The sequence below is a fragment of the Camelus bactrianus genome, chromosome 3 (assembly GCF_048773025.1).
Source record: "Camelus bactrianus isolate YW-2024 breed Bactrian camel chromosome 3, ASM4877302v1, whole genome shotgun sequence".
NCBI classification, from domain to species: Eukaryota; Metazoa; Chordata; class Mammalia; order Artiodactyla; family Camelidae; genus Camelus; species Camelus bactrianus.
Genome location: NC_133541.1, coordinates 86207984 through 86225957, shown reverse-complemented (window position 1 = coordinate 86225957; position 17974 = coordinate 86207984). Strand labels below are relative to the sequence as shown.

Genomic DNA, 17974 nt, shown 5'->3' with positions numbered 1-17974 from the left:
AGAGCGTATGCTCAGCACTCAAGAGGTCCTGAGTCCATTCGCCAGAACCTCCTCCAAGCGGAAATCAAGGAATAAACCTCATTACCTCCCCCTCATTAAAAAAAAAAAAAAGAGGGCTGGACAGTTTTTTAACAAACAAGGTGGAGTGTATCCAGCAGACATTCTATCTCTTCTGCTACTTGTGGAAGATGGAAGGATTTTTCTGACCTTGACAGTTTCTAGAAGACAGCCATAATACTTCCATTCTGAATCCCAAGAGCGAATCTACTCGTGAGAAGCCAGGAGGAGGAGCACCCAGCTTCCTGGGGCATCCAGGGAAGCCAGGAGCCGTATCTCTTGGATGACAGAAATGTCCCTAAATGTTGCCACCTGCCACAGATTTTACTGTACTCTCCATGGGAAATACTGAGGTTATGTTACAAAAAGCAAGAGGAGCATGGCTCTGTGTTTGAAAGCTCATCTATTCCACGTACAGATTAGTCTGAATTGAAAGAAGCCGCCTCGCAGGCTCAGCCCCAGCACCAACTCAGGGGCCGGCTATCAGGATAACAAATTATGACATAAAGGGGCATAAAATCAGAAGAGCTACAACAAATGTAAAATCAATAGCTATGATATATGGGGACAATGTCTGATGCCAATCAATCTTTCTTTGGAGAAGGGTGTTTTCAAACAAAATAAATAGGATGAACTCTCTTTAATTAGAGGCCAAGTCAGGGACAGTCTTCAATCATACTTTAATTCATAAAACATAGCTGCCTAAAAATAGTTTGCTCTGTACCTTTAAGAACAATGTTCTTAGCTAAATGAGCATGTATTTGGAATGACTTCACTGTTGCAGAACTGGGAGGGGGATGGAGAAAAAAACCGTTTAATCTAAAAGAAAAATGATCATGGGAAACTTATTAGGATTATTCTAGCATTACAAGTGAGGAATGTGTAATTAGGACACATTTGTCAATAAGAAGGTGCTTTCCTTAGCTTGATATTGACAGATGAAGTAAAGTGTCTACATTGAGACCCCCCTACACCAGCCATCTCCCCACCCCTGTGCTTTCCACACAGTATCAGGACAGCAAGACAGAGGGAGGGGCAGTTGGAGCTATTGTCAGTTTGCCAACTGCACATCACAAACAAATTAAATTTCCAGGACTTCTAAGTGAAAAACGAAATCTCAGATGACTAATTAGAGAAATTACTCTTACCTATCTGATGCAATAACATCCTGTTTACCTTGGCCATTCCTCAGAGACTACAGGTGCTCTGGCAAACCCACTCACACACTTCAGGGAGGGAGGACTGCCTCTTGAGCCAAAAATGAACTCCAAGGATTTCTTTTCCCCTTTTACATTATGTTCTTTGGGAGTGGGGCATAATATATAGAAGGCATTTTTGTTACTAATAAGTTACCTTATGTTTCTGGCCAAGTACAAGCTCTCTAAGGAAATCTGGTAGCTTCTTGAGACCAGCTGGTACAGGTTAAATAATTACACAGTCTGTAATTCAATTAAAACTGGGCCTTTTGTTTCGGCTGCCATGTGCTCCATGAAAGCACCCTTTGGCAAAGTCTTACCCTCTTTCCTTTTTCTTCCCCTTTTCTTCCAAGGCAAAATTTTAGAAAGAAGAAATTTAAGATTGATTGTGTTTAAATACAGTTAATGATAAATTCAATAAGTTTCTCAGTAGGCTTAATGACACGTATTTCATTAAACCAGGCATGCTGCTATCTGCATTTCCAACCACATATATCCTATCTGCCACCCCCCAACCCCAAGGTCAGGCACGTCAAAATCTCCGATTTATTAGCTGCACCTTCAACTCTTCCACTTTGACCTCAAAGGTCCACAGGGTGCAATCACTTTTAATTTGATGAAGTTTAAATTTGAACAGCACAGGCTTCCTGGTTGGTATGGGGACTGAGCTCCAGGCAGAGACTAGCCTGGCTGAGCTTCACCCACTGTCTCGACCTACGTCACACCTGGCAGCTTTGCTGCTCCACCCCTGGTCATACAGGGAGTCACTTTTGTGAAGGCATCCATCTTAATTCCTTGGGAATAATGACACTGATGAAAAAGTCATGTGCTGCTCCTGGCAATGGAAATAAAAAATACAGCAGTCTAAGAAAAAGATGGTATGGTGGCCAGAAAAATCAAAGTTTTGAATAATTGTAAGGGTATATGGAATGTCAAATGCAGCAGTGACTCCAATCTACCCTGTGAACAAATCTGCCATTCTTTATAAGGACACACAGGAGAAAATCAATTTGTGGATTTTAGTAAGTACAAACACTGCTCTTTGGATAGAAGATAAACCTTAAAGAAGTGTTCTATAAAAAGTTAAGTTGTGATACGAAGAGATGCAGAGGAAACACACAATTCACAAAACGAACACACAACAATTTTTCATATTTGCAAATTTGGGAATAAGCAAATGACCCAGGAAGTCTCCCCTCACGAGTGCACTGTACTACCACCTGGGAGCTGAAGGAGAAGACCCCCCAGGCCTTCACCCCAGTTCACAGGTCAGATGGCCAGTTCCTAGGGTAGCAACTACTGTTACTTTGGCCCTAACAGAACCAAAACCCAGTATATCTTCCCTGTCTCTTGACCCCAATCCAAGACTTTATAGTCTGTACCCTGGATTCCTATTATCCGTGGGTGATAAGAAAGGAGAGGGGGCTTGCAGATGGCAGAGAAGACTATTTCCTATCTCTGTGTTGTTCTCTAATTTATTCTTTCTCTAAAAATCTCCCAGAGGTCATTCTTTGTAGAAACAGCCTTTTTGATCTAGACTTCTTTTCCACTCCTCCATCATGCCTTAAGAAAAGCCTCTGCTAAAGGTTGTCCAGTTGTCTCTGCGTCTTCAATGTCCCTGTGCATTCAAAGTTTAGTTCCCCTCCTCAAAGTTTCTTTACTCTGGAGGCCAGCTTGCCTTCAGTGCCTTCCCCTGGCCAGGGAAATGTCCCTGCTCTGCAAGGCCAGCTTGAGTTCTGCCTTCTCTATTAAATCCTGGGTGATTGCTTCAGCCCTTACTGACCTTACTCTTTTCTGCCATTGATAAAAAATAAAATAATAATAATAATAATAAAAACCGCCTTGCCTTATGCTCCGTTTTCCACATGTTAGTGTTGGCTCCGACAAGCGCATGAGGAAAAGAATGATACCCTTGACTTGTACATATGCATGGCACATGATGACTTATTAGCTGTTTGACTGAAATACTAAGCTGTACACACATTTGATAGATCCCTGAGCATAATATTAATAGATGTTCAAGGGAGTTCTTTCATATTTAGGTCATAAGTGGGAGTTTCTTCTGTGCTTCCATACTTGCACTAGAATTAACTAGCTTTCTAAAATGCAAATTTGACTAAGGCGCTTCTCTGTTTCAAATCCTCCAGTGGTTTTGCACTGCCTACAGGACAAAGGCCACATGCCTTGGTATGGTTCATGTAGCCCTCCGTGACCTCAGACTAATCTCTCACCCGTGTCCACTTCTTTTGATTGTAGTGATACCAAATTTCTTGTGGATCCCCTACAATACCTTCTCTGGTCCTCCCGGATGGAACTTATCCCAGCTTTCAAAGTGTGGTTAAACCAGCGACATTAACACCATCTAGGAACCTGTTAGGAATTCACATTCTTGGGCCCCATCCCAGAAACTCGGAGGGCACAGCCCAGCAATCTCTGTTTCTATAAAGGTGATCCTGATGCAGACTGAAGTTCAAGAACCACCGCCCTACCTTATCTCCTTATCTTAGGCACGCGTCCATTATAGAATCTATCACATGGCATTTCACCTACATGCTTACATAACTGCTTTCTCTGCTTTCTGAGGGTGGTGGACAAGATTTTATTTACCAAAGATACTAGGTACTTATTGAACTCAGAAAAAGGAATACCCCATGTAGCCCATGATTTTAGTGGCAATAAAAATAGTAATAATGATGGTAGTTATATTTTTAGTAAATCTCCTAACTATGAGTTTAGCAATGTCATCGTGGTATATTTAAAAGAATAAACCCTTCTAATATATCAACAGCATGAATGCTGCTTGATGCCTTAGCTTTTGGTATAAAGAACAATGGATGTGGAGCCAGAAGCTCTGGATTCCAGTCCTCGTTCTGACATTTCTTAACTCTGCAGTTCTGGACAAATAAATCATTTCCTATCTCTGGGACTCAGTTTCTTTATAAAACACAGATAATTATAGGAGATAATGTAAGTGAAGTCAGTTTGCAAACTGTGAAATGATGTTAAATGTTTTGGTCTCTTCGCTCTAACACATTTTCCGTGTGTACTACAGCTCTTCCCTTGTCTTCCTTCCTCTCATGATGTCAAGCTCAGTAGATCAAAACGTGAGAACGGATGAGGCAGGAAGAGGGGGGCCAAGTCGGGACTGGGAAGGAAAGGAGGGACAGCCCAGCCTGTCTTAGCACATTATTTGGCTTCTCTGGTCTTTCTTCATCCAAGAGAGCCCATGGCCAAGAACAGACACTGAAACTTAACTTCACAAATCACACAGAGTTGCTATGACATAAGACAATCCTACACATCCCCGGCTTACGCCAGTCAACGTTGTCACTCTGCCATGCAAAATAGTTTGAGCACGCATGGGATTCACAACAACATAGTGTGATCCTCACACTGGGCTTTGGGGCTCTCTGACCACCCTACATACTGCTCAGGACTGAAAAGCTTTGGCCCTTACCCCTGAGAACTAGAGCCAGTTGGGTGAACAAGCAGACATTACTCAAATGGCCACGAGCCACAGAGAGTGAAAGAACTAAAATCCCAAGTACCTATTCAGGCTAGAGACTGTTAAACAACTAAGGTCCCATTAAGTTTCCAAAAGAAACAATCAAGCGAGTCATCCAAACAACTATCCTGAAATTCATGATTTCTCACATAGCTCTCCAAAATTCCAGCAGGCATCTCAAGAGTCACGCAATAAAATGACAAAAATGTGAACACGCAAAGCTGGTAGTGAAAGCAAAAACACACAGCTGAAGTGAGATTTTTCAGAAACACAGTATTTTTTTTTAAACTATGACCTCCTCTCCAATGGCCTGACCTTCCAATTCAGGAAGTGTCCTGACTTCACACCCTCCCCAAGAGATCGCGCCGTTTGCCCTTCTCTGGGGATGTGGTACTGACGACTCACCCCTTCAACACTAGCCCTCTGCTTGTGCTTAGATCTCCAACTCTCCCATCTCCCCAGACTCATGCTCTACCATCACCCCCTCCTCTCTCCGTTTCAGCTACTCTCTCAACATCAAATCTCTCCTCGGATCCTATAAAATGAAACAAACATCCCTGCTGCCTCCGCTATTGGCCACAGGTGGACTTTCCTGCTCTTGGGTTCACAGCTATCTTTGTTGAAAGAATTGCCTTGGTTCCTGTCTCAACTTCCTCACGTCTGCATTCACTCCTCCAGCCACAACCACATGGCTTCTGTGCCATCACCTGCAGGCTCTGCTCTCACTGTGGCCACCAATGAGCCTTAACCAGGAAACCCAGTGGCACTTTTCAAACCTTTCCTTTCTAATGACCTATTTCCCACTATCGATCACTTCCTTCTTTACACTCTTTAAATCATCCCTCCCCTCTTTTTATCTCCCTTGGTTTTCCTCCTATATCTCTGAAAACTTCTTTCCTATCTCTTTAGTAGAAGCCTCTTTTTCCTTCTACTGCATGGGACACACTTCTGCACATTTCCTTCCTTGGAACATTCTTCCCTTTCCACATTCCATGTTTCACAGGTGACTTCACTGACTCCCATAGCTCCAAACACCACCTCTACATAGGGCAGACATTGGTGATCTACATTTTCATATATCTATCCCAGCCTGATCTAAATGTATTTTTTCCCACCATTCAGTCTCTATTAAAGGAAAGTATTGTAAATAATCCTATTTTCAAATGTATTTGATTTTTGCTCTTATTCCTAGGTTTTATCCTATGTTCCAAGAAGTACTTAAAAATTAATAATCAAATTTTTCTATGCTAAAGTATTGCTTGTGGTTGATACTTGGGAAAATTTAGTAATCCTTTCTGACCATATTAAAATATACCAGGAACAACTCTATTCTAATGCTAATACCTGTAATCAGGCAAAAGACAAAGACCCACATTGGGGCCTAACGGTGATGAGAGGACAGCATTGAATGACCCCCTTCTACTGTGAGAAGCGGTCATAGATGGGAAAAGATGTGGTGAATGAGGGTGCCCAGAGGTGACCAAGGGGCTGAGCAGAAGTCATTTTCAATGCAGTGGTTACATACATGGATTCTAGGACTACTGCACATGTTATATCTTGGCTTCGCCATTTTCTAGCTAATTAATCTTAGTTACTTAATCTGTGTATCATCATTTTCTTCATCTATAAAACAGGGGCTAGTGGAATCTGCATCAGAATATGGCTGTGAGGATTATGAGCTAATAATGTACAACATCAGGAATAGTGTCCAATATCTAGTATGTGTTCAATAAATGTTAGCTATTATTGCTACTGTTTACATTTAAAAGTATGAAAAATGAGGATTTAAAGTGAAGCCAAAATTGGTAACTACTGAGGCAAAAATTACAGATGACAAAAGATTTAGAAAACAAAATTATCTTGCAGTAGGGTAGATGGCTGGCTGTAAACTTTGTTTGACTTCAGTGATTGTCTAGTTTTAACTGTGAGCCAATAATTAATCCCCACCAAAATAAAAAGGCTGCCAAGACTGGAATTTGATATTGTAATTAAATGTGACCCACCATGAAGTTAACCTGATATCATAAGGTATTCAAGTCTGTGGCATTCATGTGCAGACGCAGAACCAGGCCTGGGGCACTGTAGATATTTAATATATGTTTGTTGAGTAGAATGGCACAAAATCTAGTTTGTTCATAAATGGTAAATAGTGTATGCATAACCTGCCTAGTCAATCTCATAAATGCTATAACTATCAGGCAAGATGAGCGTTGAGGGCTATCTGCAGGGTAAGAGAAGAGGAAATACAAAAATGTGGCAGTTGCTAAATTCTTCTTGGAAATCACTCTATCCATAAGGTTGCTCTCTACCTTCTCAGGGAGAGATGTCAGTCAGGCCCAAGATTTGAAGTCCAGGGACCTGGGTTCTAGATCTGTACTCTAACAATAGTTATGGGATGTGAATTTAGAATTTATTGTGTCTGGAAGAGATTATTCCTAATTCCTATGCCGGTGTGTATTAAGAAAACAAGATAACACAAATACGATATTAGAACAAGTGTAACGTTTTGGATGATGGGGAGCTGGAGAAGGGATGAATGAGAGGTGATTTAGACATGAATACAAGACACTGCAAAAGGAATACTGCAAAAAGTTGGGGCATTCTGAACAGCTGATGAAACTAGATCATACTGAGAAGCACTAAGGAAAGTTTAAATAGAGGTTAAGAGCAGGGCGATTGCTCAGAAGGGCAGGGCTGAGAGACGGGGACAGCGAAGAAGGGACTGAGGCAATAAGAGCCCACCTGAACATCTTGGCCACATTCTAGGAAGCACAGAGGAAAGTATAATAGGGTCTCAGACGGATTCTTTGCTAGAAAGGAGGGGCAAGACAGGTTCTTTGTACCTTCAATATCTTTCCAGCCTTTCTCGCACCTAAAACTGGAACACAAGCTGGATTCTTTCCCGCCCAACTCAGCACCTGAATCCTCTGATAAGCTCTACAAGCCCGTTCTCAAGCCCTCCCACTGCTGTGAAGTGGCTCGTGGTCAGAACGTAATGAAATCCGGGAAGCGTTAGTGGGATGAGCTGAGTAAAACGGGGTGCACACAAAACAGAGGGTAGCAGGTATTTTAGTGCAAGTAATGCCCAGTCTGTGGGAAGGAAAAATATGAAAACTCACTCAGAGTGAGATTTACTTGCCATAAGAATTTATTTTTCTACCAGAGAGTGGTTTAAGTATCTTAGGAAAATGAACCCACATAGTTCTGTGCTATTACTCAGGGTTGCAGGACTTGGGTCAAAGGGGAGAGTAAAGTGGAAGGATATTTATTATCTTGATCTCATTTGACTTGCACAAAAAATAGGCTATGCAATTACAAAAAATGTCAACTTTCATGAAAGTTGCAGTCATGGTGATACAGAAAGGCAGTAACAATTCTTGTGCTGAGGAATAGCATATTGCACTGAATTCTACTTATGTGTGTGCACATATGTGTGTGTATATTTACATGTCCATGTATATGTATATATGCACATGTAGGTGTGTGTATACATATGTGCATATACATAAATGTGCATTTGTGTTTGTATATAAATATGAGGGTGTGTGTTTACATATATACATATATAAATTTTCATATATTCTCCTTAAAATCCAGGGCAATAGGTAGAGATGGATTATTATCATTTTACAGATGGGAAAGTTGAGATACAATAAAATTAAGAGACTTGCTTAAGTACTCTTGGTTTATCTTATTTTATTTATTTACACTATATACCAACTCCCTTACTTCCACAAAGCAGTTTGCAATTACTACAGCTGGGGACAGTCATGGGCGAGATGACTGGTTCAGAGATTCTTCTACTCAACCAAGTTGCTCAGAAGAGCATTACACTATGCAGTCAAATAGTTCTGTATTTAAATCGTGACCCCTTATCTATTTGTAACCTTATGAAAGTCATACTATCTCTCTAAGCCTCGTTTTTTTTTAACTGCCAAACGGGATGAAAATGGAGCCTGCCTCGCAGAGTTGGTGAGAGGCTTAAACAAGGTGGCTGATTTAAAGATTTCAGTGCGGGACGGGGCACAGCCAACACATGATGGTTCATGAGTGAAGCTCTTCGGTGGGTCCGTGGTTTGGCCTTTGTTTTATTCAGTCCTATATACAATACTATTTTTGAGAACAGCAAGTTGGCCACTCTTAACACAATTACTACATCGCAGCTTCTAAGAACCCTATGGTAAAATAATATTCCAGAGCATTTTTCTTCTTTAAGACAGAGAGATCTGGCTTCCATAGGAATAAAGAAGGAAATCCACAGACACATCTGCCGTGACAGTGAAGCCCTACTTTGAACCCCTGTGTTTATGCGTGTCGTCATCTCTCCCTCACAATTCTGCAGTTATTGCACAACGTTCTGCCCTTTGAGATGGATGGCAGGGTTACAAGAATGTATAGTTTAAACTCTGCATTTTGCAAAAGAGGAGCATTATTTTTGAGTCTGGGAAACTTCAAAATAACTTGATTGCCTTCTGTGTTTTGTCTCATTAGGTAAAGGCAAAAAACTGCTAGCTGTTTTTCGGTACCAATATACAGCTTGTGTTTTAATTAAAACAAGAACCAGGCTCACAACCAGAGGGGAAAATCATGAAACAGAAACCCTATAATACGTAAAAGGGCGATGGTTGGAGGGTAAGAAGGGGAGTTTTAAACACGGCATCTTTTTTGTAAACATCTTTTTCAAAAGTATTGTGCATTTTCCTTTCCCCTTCCTGCCACTAAACTAGGAAAGCCTAAGAGCTGCCAGAAAAGGAGGTTCACAGAATCCTAACAGTATAGGCACGTTTATAGCAGACTACATTGCTTGTTATGCCAGTGAATTAGCAAGTTGAACACATCTTTGTGGGTTGTTCCCCCCAATGTTAGCATCTGAATTGTCTCCACGTAGCCCTTAGAGCAGTTGTGAATTTATTGCTCCTGGGTTACCTAAGCACACCGAGAACAATCATTTCACTATTTTAGAGGTCGTCTCTACTGCTCTCCCCATGAAGTCATAACATAAGCACAATAAGACTCTGGCACATTTAAGGTCTTGAACCTGGATCAGATGAACTATTATAAAATAATCTACCATGTTACAGAGATTATTAGTTAAAGCAAAGCTTCTTTAGTTTTAAATGGATCTAAATAGACCAGGGTTGGTCATCCTCATTTTAGGTCAGAAAACTCCTTGTGGCAGGGGATTTTCCTGTGCACTGCAGGATGCTGAGATGCATGCTTGGTCTCCACCTATCAGAGACTAGTAGTACCTCCTCAGTGATGACAATCAGAAGTGTCTCCAGGTGCTGCCAAATGCTCCCCAGTGGTATGGGTAAAGCCGACCCAAGAACTGAGGCCAACAGTGGATATTCTGGAGACAGTGGTCCTAACTAGCTGGGTGACCTGGGAGATTTATGCAACATCTCCACACCTCAGTTTCCTCACCTGTGAAATGAAGCTAATAAGAGTCCCTTTTTCACAGGACTGCTGTGAGAATTAAACAAGACAATGCCTATCCCTTGGGAAGTGCTTAATCAATGTTAACATCACTATTATTTTAACAAATCTATGTGACTTCATTTCTTCCCTTCCGATTTCACTTTAAATGCAGGTTAAAGAGCCAAACAATAGGAATATACTGAAAGAGGGGAAAGTTTGAGTGCAGTTACACAACTATAGATGGAGATCTTTATTTATGTTTCAGAGTGGTTGGGTTCTAGAAGCTCAACTGTTGCATAATCCTGCATCCTAATGTGTGAAGCAGCTTCAGTTATTGCTTAACATACTCTATTATCTTTCAAGTGGAGATTCCTAATTCATCAAAATTATGAGCTGCTGCCAGATGATTCTTCTGTAAATACAACTGCTCTATTGTATTTTTTTTAAGTCTTGACATGATGCCTGGTCTTTTCCCTTGAGTTCTTTCTTCACCACTGGTCATATAAATATTATTGTAGTATTCATTGAAATAATAACAAAGCTACCATTTTAAAAAGCAACTTACTGTGTGCCAAGATAAGTGCTTCCCATATATTATTATTTCACTCAATCCTCAAAACAACCTTAAAAACTAGGTGGGTATCTCAGAGAGGCGAAGTGACTGGGTTGCAGCCAGCAAAGGTCAGAACGAGGCTGGAGCCCAGACTGGTGCCTTCAAAACCCATGCTCTTAAAATACAATTTTGTTATCAAGGCTCAGAGAGCTACCCCAAATTGCTGATCGTTACAGGTGTCCCTTTCTGAAACACCTTCCACCCCACCCCACCTCCCACATCATCATTCACTTTCCTTGTTTTTCCCCACCCAGCTCAAAATACCTGGAGAGGGCTGGTTATAAAAGAACCATGCTCTGATCCATGTTTAAGTCAAGCACAGTGATTTAAAAAGGGAGAGAGAGAGGGCGAGATAGCCTCACTTCACATTGGTCTTAATGAGGACTAATAAAAATTGTCTGGAAGCTGAAATAGGGAATAGCAGAATTCACAAGGGGAAGAGAAGAAGATTCACCCATGGTTGTATCAAACAGGTGATTCCTCAGATCCACCCCAGAAATCCAGTTCTTGCATACAGTATGCATACTGTACTTCAAGATAAGGAGTAGATAAATAACACAGCTGCCAGAGGCATGTTAGACCTTATACTTTTGGGACAGTTGCCAGTGGTGACCAAAAACTGAGAAAGCAATGGAAAGTAAGGTCAGAAATTGTGCCTTTGGAGGTCCTGGGAAGGGAAGTTACATAGCTGGTTTCAGGAACAGCAACCTTCTCATCACATACTCCAAGAGTCAGCCCAAATGGACTAGGCTATGAGAGGTCGACGTGTTTGCCGGGTGGCCCCTGGCAGAACAGATGACAGAGCCCAGGGTCGGTCACATGCAGCTCTAAGCAAGCCGCAGGCAGATGACCTGCTCAGCAGCATGAGTGAAGCTGGAGGCAGCAGGAAGTTTGTGAACGTCCTGAGAACTCAGGAGCTCATCAGCCCACAGCGTTACAGGATAAAATAAAGCAGGGCCTCAGAGGTCACCTGGTCCCATTTTTAGCATCGCATTACTCTTCCTCAATATTCCCAACCAGTGTCCAACGTGTGTTCTGATATCTCCAGTGACTGGAACACTGCTGATTTACAGACACGATTCCCAAGGCTTTGGTGAACACCAAGACGACTCTGGGTGTCAGGATGCAGTACAGACAAACACAGTATCGCCAGAAACATGGAAACATGAAGAGATGAAGTAGAAAAACATGTATCAAAGCTGGGGACCTCTTATGGTTCATAAGTTAATAACTTGGCCAACCTTCAGTCTGCATCCTTGGGAATGCTAGACAGTGCTGGCTGTGACACAGCCAGTCATATAAAAGGGATTAACATTGATAGGGTGAATGATGTGCATAAATAAATTTATCCAAGTACCCACTAGATGCAGGTACTTTATCAATTTACTCAATGAATAACTTTGACAACAATGAAACAGATGAGGAAGGGGAGGCCCAGTGAGGTTAAATGCCGTTCTCACCCCAGCTCACAGAAAACGAAGTGGGATTCACTCCTTGGTCCAGAAGGCCCCCAGACTACATACTGTCTGCCACAACAGAATTTATGCTGTCAATTTCTAAACGTGGTTGGAAGAGTTTAGGATCTACCGACTACAATAGAGAAAGCAGCCCACATAAAGGAAGGCAGAATCACCTGAAAGCATTGCTTGCAGGTAGCAATACTTACAGAGATGTCATCACTGAAGTCTATTTCATCCAAATCAAGGTATTCAGGGGCTTCCATTATTCTTCTTTGCACATTTTGAGTAAGGTCAAATACTTATAAAGTCCTGGACGAGACAGAAGCACAAAACAAAGGCAAAAAGGTTAGCTGTTTTAGAACCAAAAATCACATCTATATTTAGACAAATAAAATGAGAAAGGTATTGAGCGCTGCCTTTGAGCACACTTCCTCTCTTCGAATGTCCTCAGCCTGGCTTTCCAGAAGCAGTAAGCACAGCTCCTCCAGGCTCCCCAGGAAGCTCCCAGCGAGCAGCCATGGTCCTGTGCTTTATTTCATTTGTGCCTGTTTGTCTTTGCCAGAGCAGTAACTCAGGTTACTCCCCTCTGATCCATAATAAGCCTGACCCTGCTCACATCTAACACTTAACCACACCCTGGATGAAAGAAGGGGCTTCATGGATGGGGAGCAAACCTTGAAATCTTAAGACAACCATATTCAAACGTTAGTGTGGCATATCCTTGGATCCTATGTGCGGTGTAATGAATACTGGATCTCTACAGTAATAACACAAGGAGGAGGCAGATACCAACTAACCGACAATAATGGGTATTTCAAAATTTGTAATACCACCTCCAGTTCACCCCTCCAAAAAAGAGATCTAAGTACAGCTATAAACCAGAGTTATTGCATTGCCCCCTGCTTCTAACAGCTTTGCCTGACAGTGCCAGACTGACCCAACACAGGCGCCAGGATGTCCTCAGTCAGCACTTGCCTCGGGGCTGCCTGTGGCAATTCTCTAAATCTGTCAGGGAAGATACATCACCTCCCAGTTCATTTTCCTATCACTCATCATCACCACCATGGTGGCAGCAGCACCTACAGATGACAAGAACAGAAATATAGATCTCCTGGCAGTGCCTTGGTGTGCAGTTACTGTCCGCAGAGGAAACTCTCAGATACCGAAAAGGAGTCCATTCCCTGTAACTTGTCTTTCTTATTATGAAAACTGTCTCATGTACTCAGACTTGAGTGTCTAAAATAATTTATTTTCTCCTCTTTGGTATCTCTAATGAAGGGGTATCTTGCCGAAGAGTAAGGAATGCATTACTGGAAAGTGGAAGTAAATCTAGGCTGGTGAAAATGAGTTTATCAATATAAGATCAAGAATGTAAAAATATCTGGTCTTTAAAAGAAAACTCTTGAAGGCATTGATTTATCATTTTGAGTTTTTTTAACCCCCACAAATAGCATAATTACAACAAAGGAGGGGGGAATCACTTGCCATTCTGCACCTCAAACCCATCACTTGACTCAATTTTCAGCGTGTCCTCCCTTCAGTTCATTTTTACATATTTTTAATCATAGTGGATACAGAGTTGACCCAAGAAAGGATTAGGATGCTACCACCATGTTCAAATGAGATTATCCATTTAGAATAAATATTAAAAGTTTTTTCTGAAATCACAGTAAGGTTTAAAATGAAAAGAAAACCAATTTGTATCTGATATCTTTATCAAATTTTATTATTTATAGAAATCTAAAAATAGGGTCTTAAGCAAAGTGCTTGGCACAAAAATACATCACTTTTCTTCTAATTCTCACAAAGCTTCTCAGAGAAAAACATGCACACTCATACTTGCAAATTACTCAAAATAACTTTCTCTTCCATTCTGGTGGATTCTGAGACAATCCAGACCTTAGATTCCAGCTTGTCAAGTAACACATTTTCTTCCAGTCCAATTTCTTTTCGTTAAATCTGTGCTCTACAATGAACTGTTGATTTACAGACTCTATTCCCAAGGCTTTGGTTAACACAAAGATAATTCTGGGTGTCAGGATGGGGTACAAACATAATAGCAGAAACATGGAAACATGAGTAGATGAAGCAGAAAAGCATGCATCAAAGCTGGAGACTGAGTGGATCTCTAAATATATGGAAATACAAAACTAAGTGTGAAAGGGAAAATGAACACGTTTTAACTAAACAAATTAACAAATAATCATTGAGCCCCTGTTTGAAGGGTTCTTGACAATATGAAGAACAATTTCCATTTGAGCATAGCCATTCTAATGGAACATGTCCAGTGGATAATATAAATTATGACATGAAAACAGAAAATCTTTATATTTGGACTTAGAGGTTGGCAGTGAGATTCTTTATTCTATAGGCCAGAACACAAGAGTTACAACTGTTTCAGCTCATTATAGGAAGGCCAGATTTATCTCAGTGGGTTGGATAAGTGGTCCAGCCTCAGACTAAGGGGTCCCAGGTGTACAGGTCTCTCCTTTACTTCCCAATGGATCCCCAAACACAGCCATCCCCTTTGATATGCCTTATTCTATCCACGACACAATTCCTTTGGTTTGGTTTCCATGCTTCTTTCTTTCAAGGTGCCACTGTGAAAGTATTACAAACTCATTTACAATGTGCAGAAATCCCTGTGGTTCACCAGTCTTGGCCACATGCCCAACATTAATTGCTTCTTTTCAGCTGAGACCACAGTTGTCCCAATGATCGTTACATTGCTGCTTCCTTCCCCCCTGCCCTTCCACTGAGCACGTGGCAGGCACCCTCTAGCACTTTCTTCTGAGGATTTAGGGACGTGATGGAAGGGACGAGGTCAGGTTTACAGCAGCTGCTGTACATAAGCCACCATGATAAGGAAACTGAGCTGGGAGGGGTGTGCTTTTCTCCTGTGCTCTCCAGGCACCATCCCACCCCACACACCAGCCCCCAGTGGAAACCGGCGAGCTCGCCTTTGTGGCTGTCGCTCTGGCTCTGACAGAATGCACACCGACCAAGGGCACACACCAGAGGCCCATGAGCCAACTCTGGTCCACAGATGCGATGCGCTTGGCCCTAGCGGGGTTTGCCAAAATTTGAATCTTTTGCCAACTTGTAGACTTTTGGTGATTTCACATAACACTGTGGATTCTGGCTTCACTTTAAAAAATATCTGAAGCTTGGGCAGCACAGGCCTGCATTCTCCATGGTAACAGTTGTCTCAAACTACCTGTCTGGAGAGGCCCTATGGGGTATGTGCCCCAGACCCCCAGTACCCCCATCTGCTCTCCTCATTGACACGCCCTGCCTGGCCTTGGGGGCATCTGAATCTTCCACCCTTCAAAGGAATTCAGTATTAAACATTAAGTGCCATCTTCTCCCCGCTCTTACTTGTACCTCCTGCCAAACGATACTAACTTCATTTGTATTTCAGCATTGAATTTGTAGTTTACGACTGTTTTAAATTCTCATACCAAAACAGCAGCAAAACACAACTTCTTACAAATAAACTACCAGCATGTTTCAATGTGTGCTTTTCCAGAGCCCCCATTTTATCTCTTAGTATTAGAAAAAGAGAACCTTCGCAAACCCCATAACATGCTACGAGACGGGGATTACGTTTCTTTCACTTTACAACTGGAGGAAGGAGACATTCTTGCCTTGTTGTCACTGGCATTGTGAACCCACACGGTGCCACTCCACCATTGTGACAAGAGGGGAAGGGCAGAGGCTGTGCCAAGAACAAGCCCAGAAAAAGACCGACACCACCCTCCACATGGCCGGATTGCAGCTTAGGCCTAAGAGGGCCAAACCTGCTCAAGGCCGATGAGAGTGGGTTTACACCTCAGTGAAAAATATTTGTCAGCTTCCTCAGAAAGGGCAGTCCAGCTTAAAACTCTTTCCATGAGATTTGTACTTCTATACATCATAGTTGGCCATGGGCCCCTCTGGGATCTCAGAGCCCAGTCGTCTATAAATGTGTCCTGCACCCTCACCCCATCAGCCCCGATTCTACAAGCTGTAGTGCTTGTCCCAGATTCTCCGAGGGCTTTCTTCTGTATTGTCACCCCCTCCCCTTGGCACACCTCTTACAAGCTCTGTTTTGTAACTCAAGTACTGTTGGCTGATTGAAATCATTCCATTCCAAGCTCAGTTGGGCTTTGAATTTCTCTTCACTGACACTGGCAATTTTTAATTTGTTATTCACTGAGGCAGGTAGGTTGTGTCTTTAATCTTTTTTAAGGTGGGGAAAGGCGAAGATAGACATTGGGCAGGGGGTGGGGGGGGTGGAGAGCAGAGAAAAAGGTAAAGGAAACAATTTCCAATGGCTTAGTTCTGCTAATTTGGGTAGGAAAGATTATAGGGAGGGAAAGAATACAAATAGTAGAATGCGGGGACACAGGGCAGGTAACAGGGACCCTCATGCTATGGAGAAGCTATTGGTAACACACTGCACCCCTTCTTCTGATGTGTCCAAGGCACCAGGAGAAACTTTACCCAAACTCTGGACTGATGCCAGCTAGAGGAGGAAAAGAACAAAGAAGTAACGAGCATCAACGGTACACAATATCTGTCGGGATTTTCCTGCTCTCACAGAGTTTTGATGAACTGCCAAGAACAGAAGTCCCTCCAGTGCCTATTAAAATGTTCAGCAGGGGCTCATGGCCCTAATGGGTCTATCAACACTATGTCACCTTCTCCTGGGTGACCTCAGTGATGGCCCCAACTGCTTCCTTCAGAGAAGATTCAATTTAGGAAAGAGCTCCAAGTAGCCAGGAGTCCAATTGAATAATACAAAATAGGCATCCGTTTAAAAAATAGCCTCCTCCCTTTAGTATGATTTTCAGGTGACATTTTACAGTTTTTGCAGAGTGACTTGAAAACTGACTCTGAAAAGAATTCCACAGGAAGACTTACAAAAATCTGTTGGGTAATGGCTTGGAGTGGCCAACAAAATTTCTTTGAGAAAGTACCCTCGTTTAAAGTACACATTCTGGTGTGCTTGGCTCATGAAAGGCTCACTGATTTGTGACTACAATCACATATCACATAAATTGCTCTACTGAAATTCTTCTTCAAATGAATTGCCTCACTCTGCTTTATAAGGAGTCAGCATGGACTCATTCTGGAGGCTCATGTTACGTGGATTTCTCCTTTTCTGCCAAAGTCACTATTGCTACATTTACCAGTGTACTATGAGGCCTGGTAATTAAAAAGTAAGTTGGGCCTGTCAAAATAAATGAACAGGGTACATTCGGTGATGAGGTAACCTCAGTTGATCTGCATTACAACTTCTTTCTTTACTCTTTAATTCTCTGATACTTGGGAAAACACAGCAGCTGCCTACATTCTTCCACACACACATGCACGCGTGCTCACGCACACGCGCGCACACACACACACAGGGGCAGATTTGTACTGGGATATACTCTCAGTTTGAAAGCCTTACATCGATACTGAACTTTCTTTCTTTCATAAAGCGAGAGCTCAAAAAAAGCTCTAAGTCCTGGAAGGCTTGGGTGGAAAAAATTGGAATATATGAAATGTCCCCAGTTGGCTCAGGAGCTTGGCTGGCAAGGAAGCAGCTCATTCCAAATGCTGGATTCGGTTTCTTTCACTCTTTGATTCAACAGCGGCCAGCAGCATGGCAGTCACTAAAAGCCTAGTCTTAAGGCAGAAAAATGATAGAGGCAAGAAATTTCTACTGGAAAGAGGTAACTGAAGAAGAGCCAAGAGG

At 42.1% G+C, this 17974-nt stretch overlaps 1 protein-coding gene across 6 annotated transcripts in view; it reads right to left on the bottom strand.

Moving 5' to 3' along the window:
* Nucleotides 1-17974, bottom strand: part of SNCAIP (synuclein alpha interacting protein) — a 142639-nt gene that overhangs the window by 56853 nt on the left and 67812 nt on the right. For all 6 annotated transcript variants that reach the window (XM_074360549.1, XM_074360551.1, XM_074360552.1 and 3 more), the window contains one exon: nt 12456-12558. In XM_074360549.1, the coding sequence (XP_074216650.1) occupies nt 12456-12512 (57 nt within the window). In that variant the 5' untranslated portion in view covers nt 12513-12558. The remainder of the gene's footprint in view (nt 1-12455; nt 12559-17974) is intronic.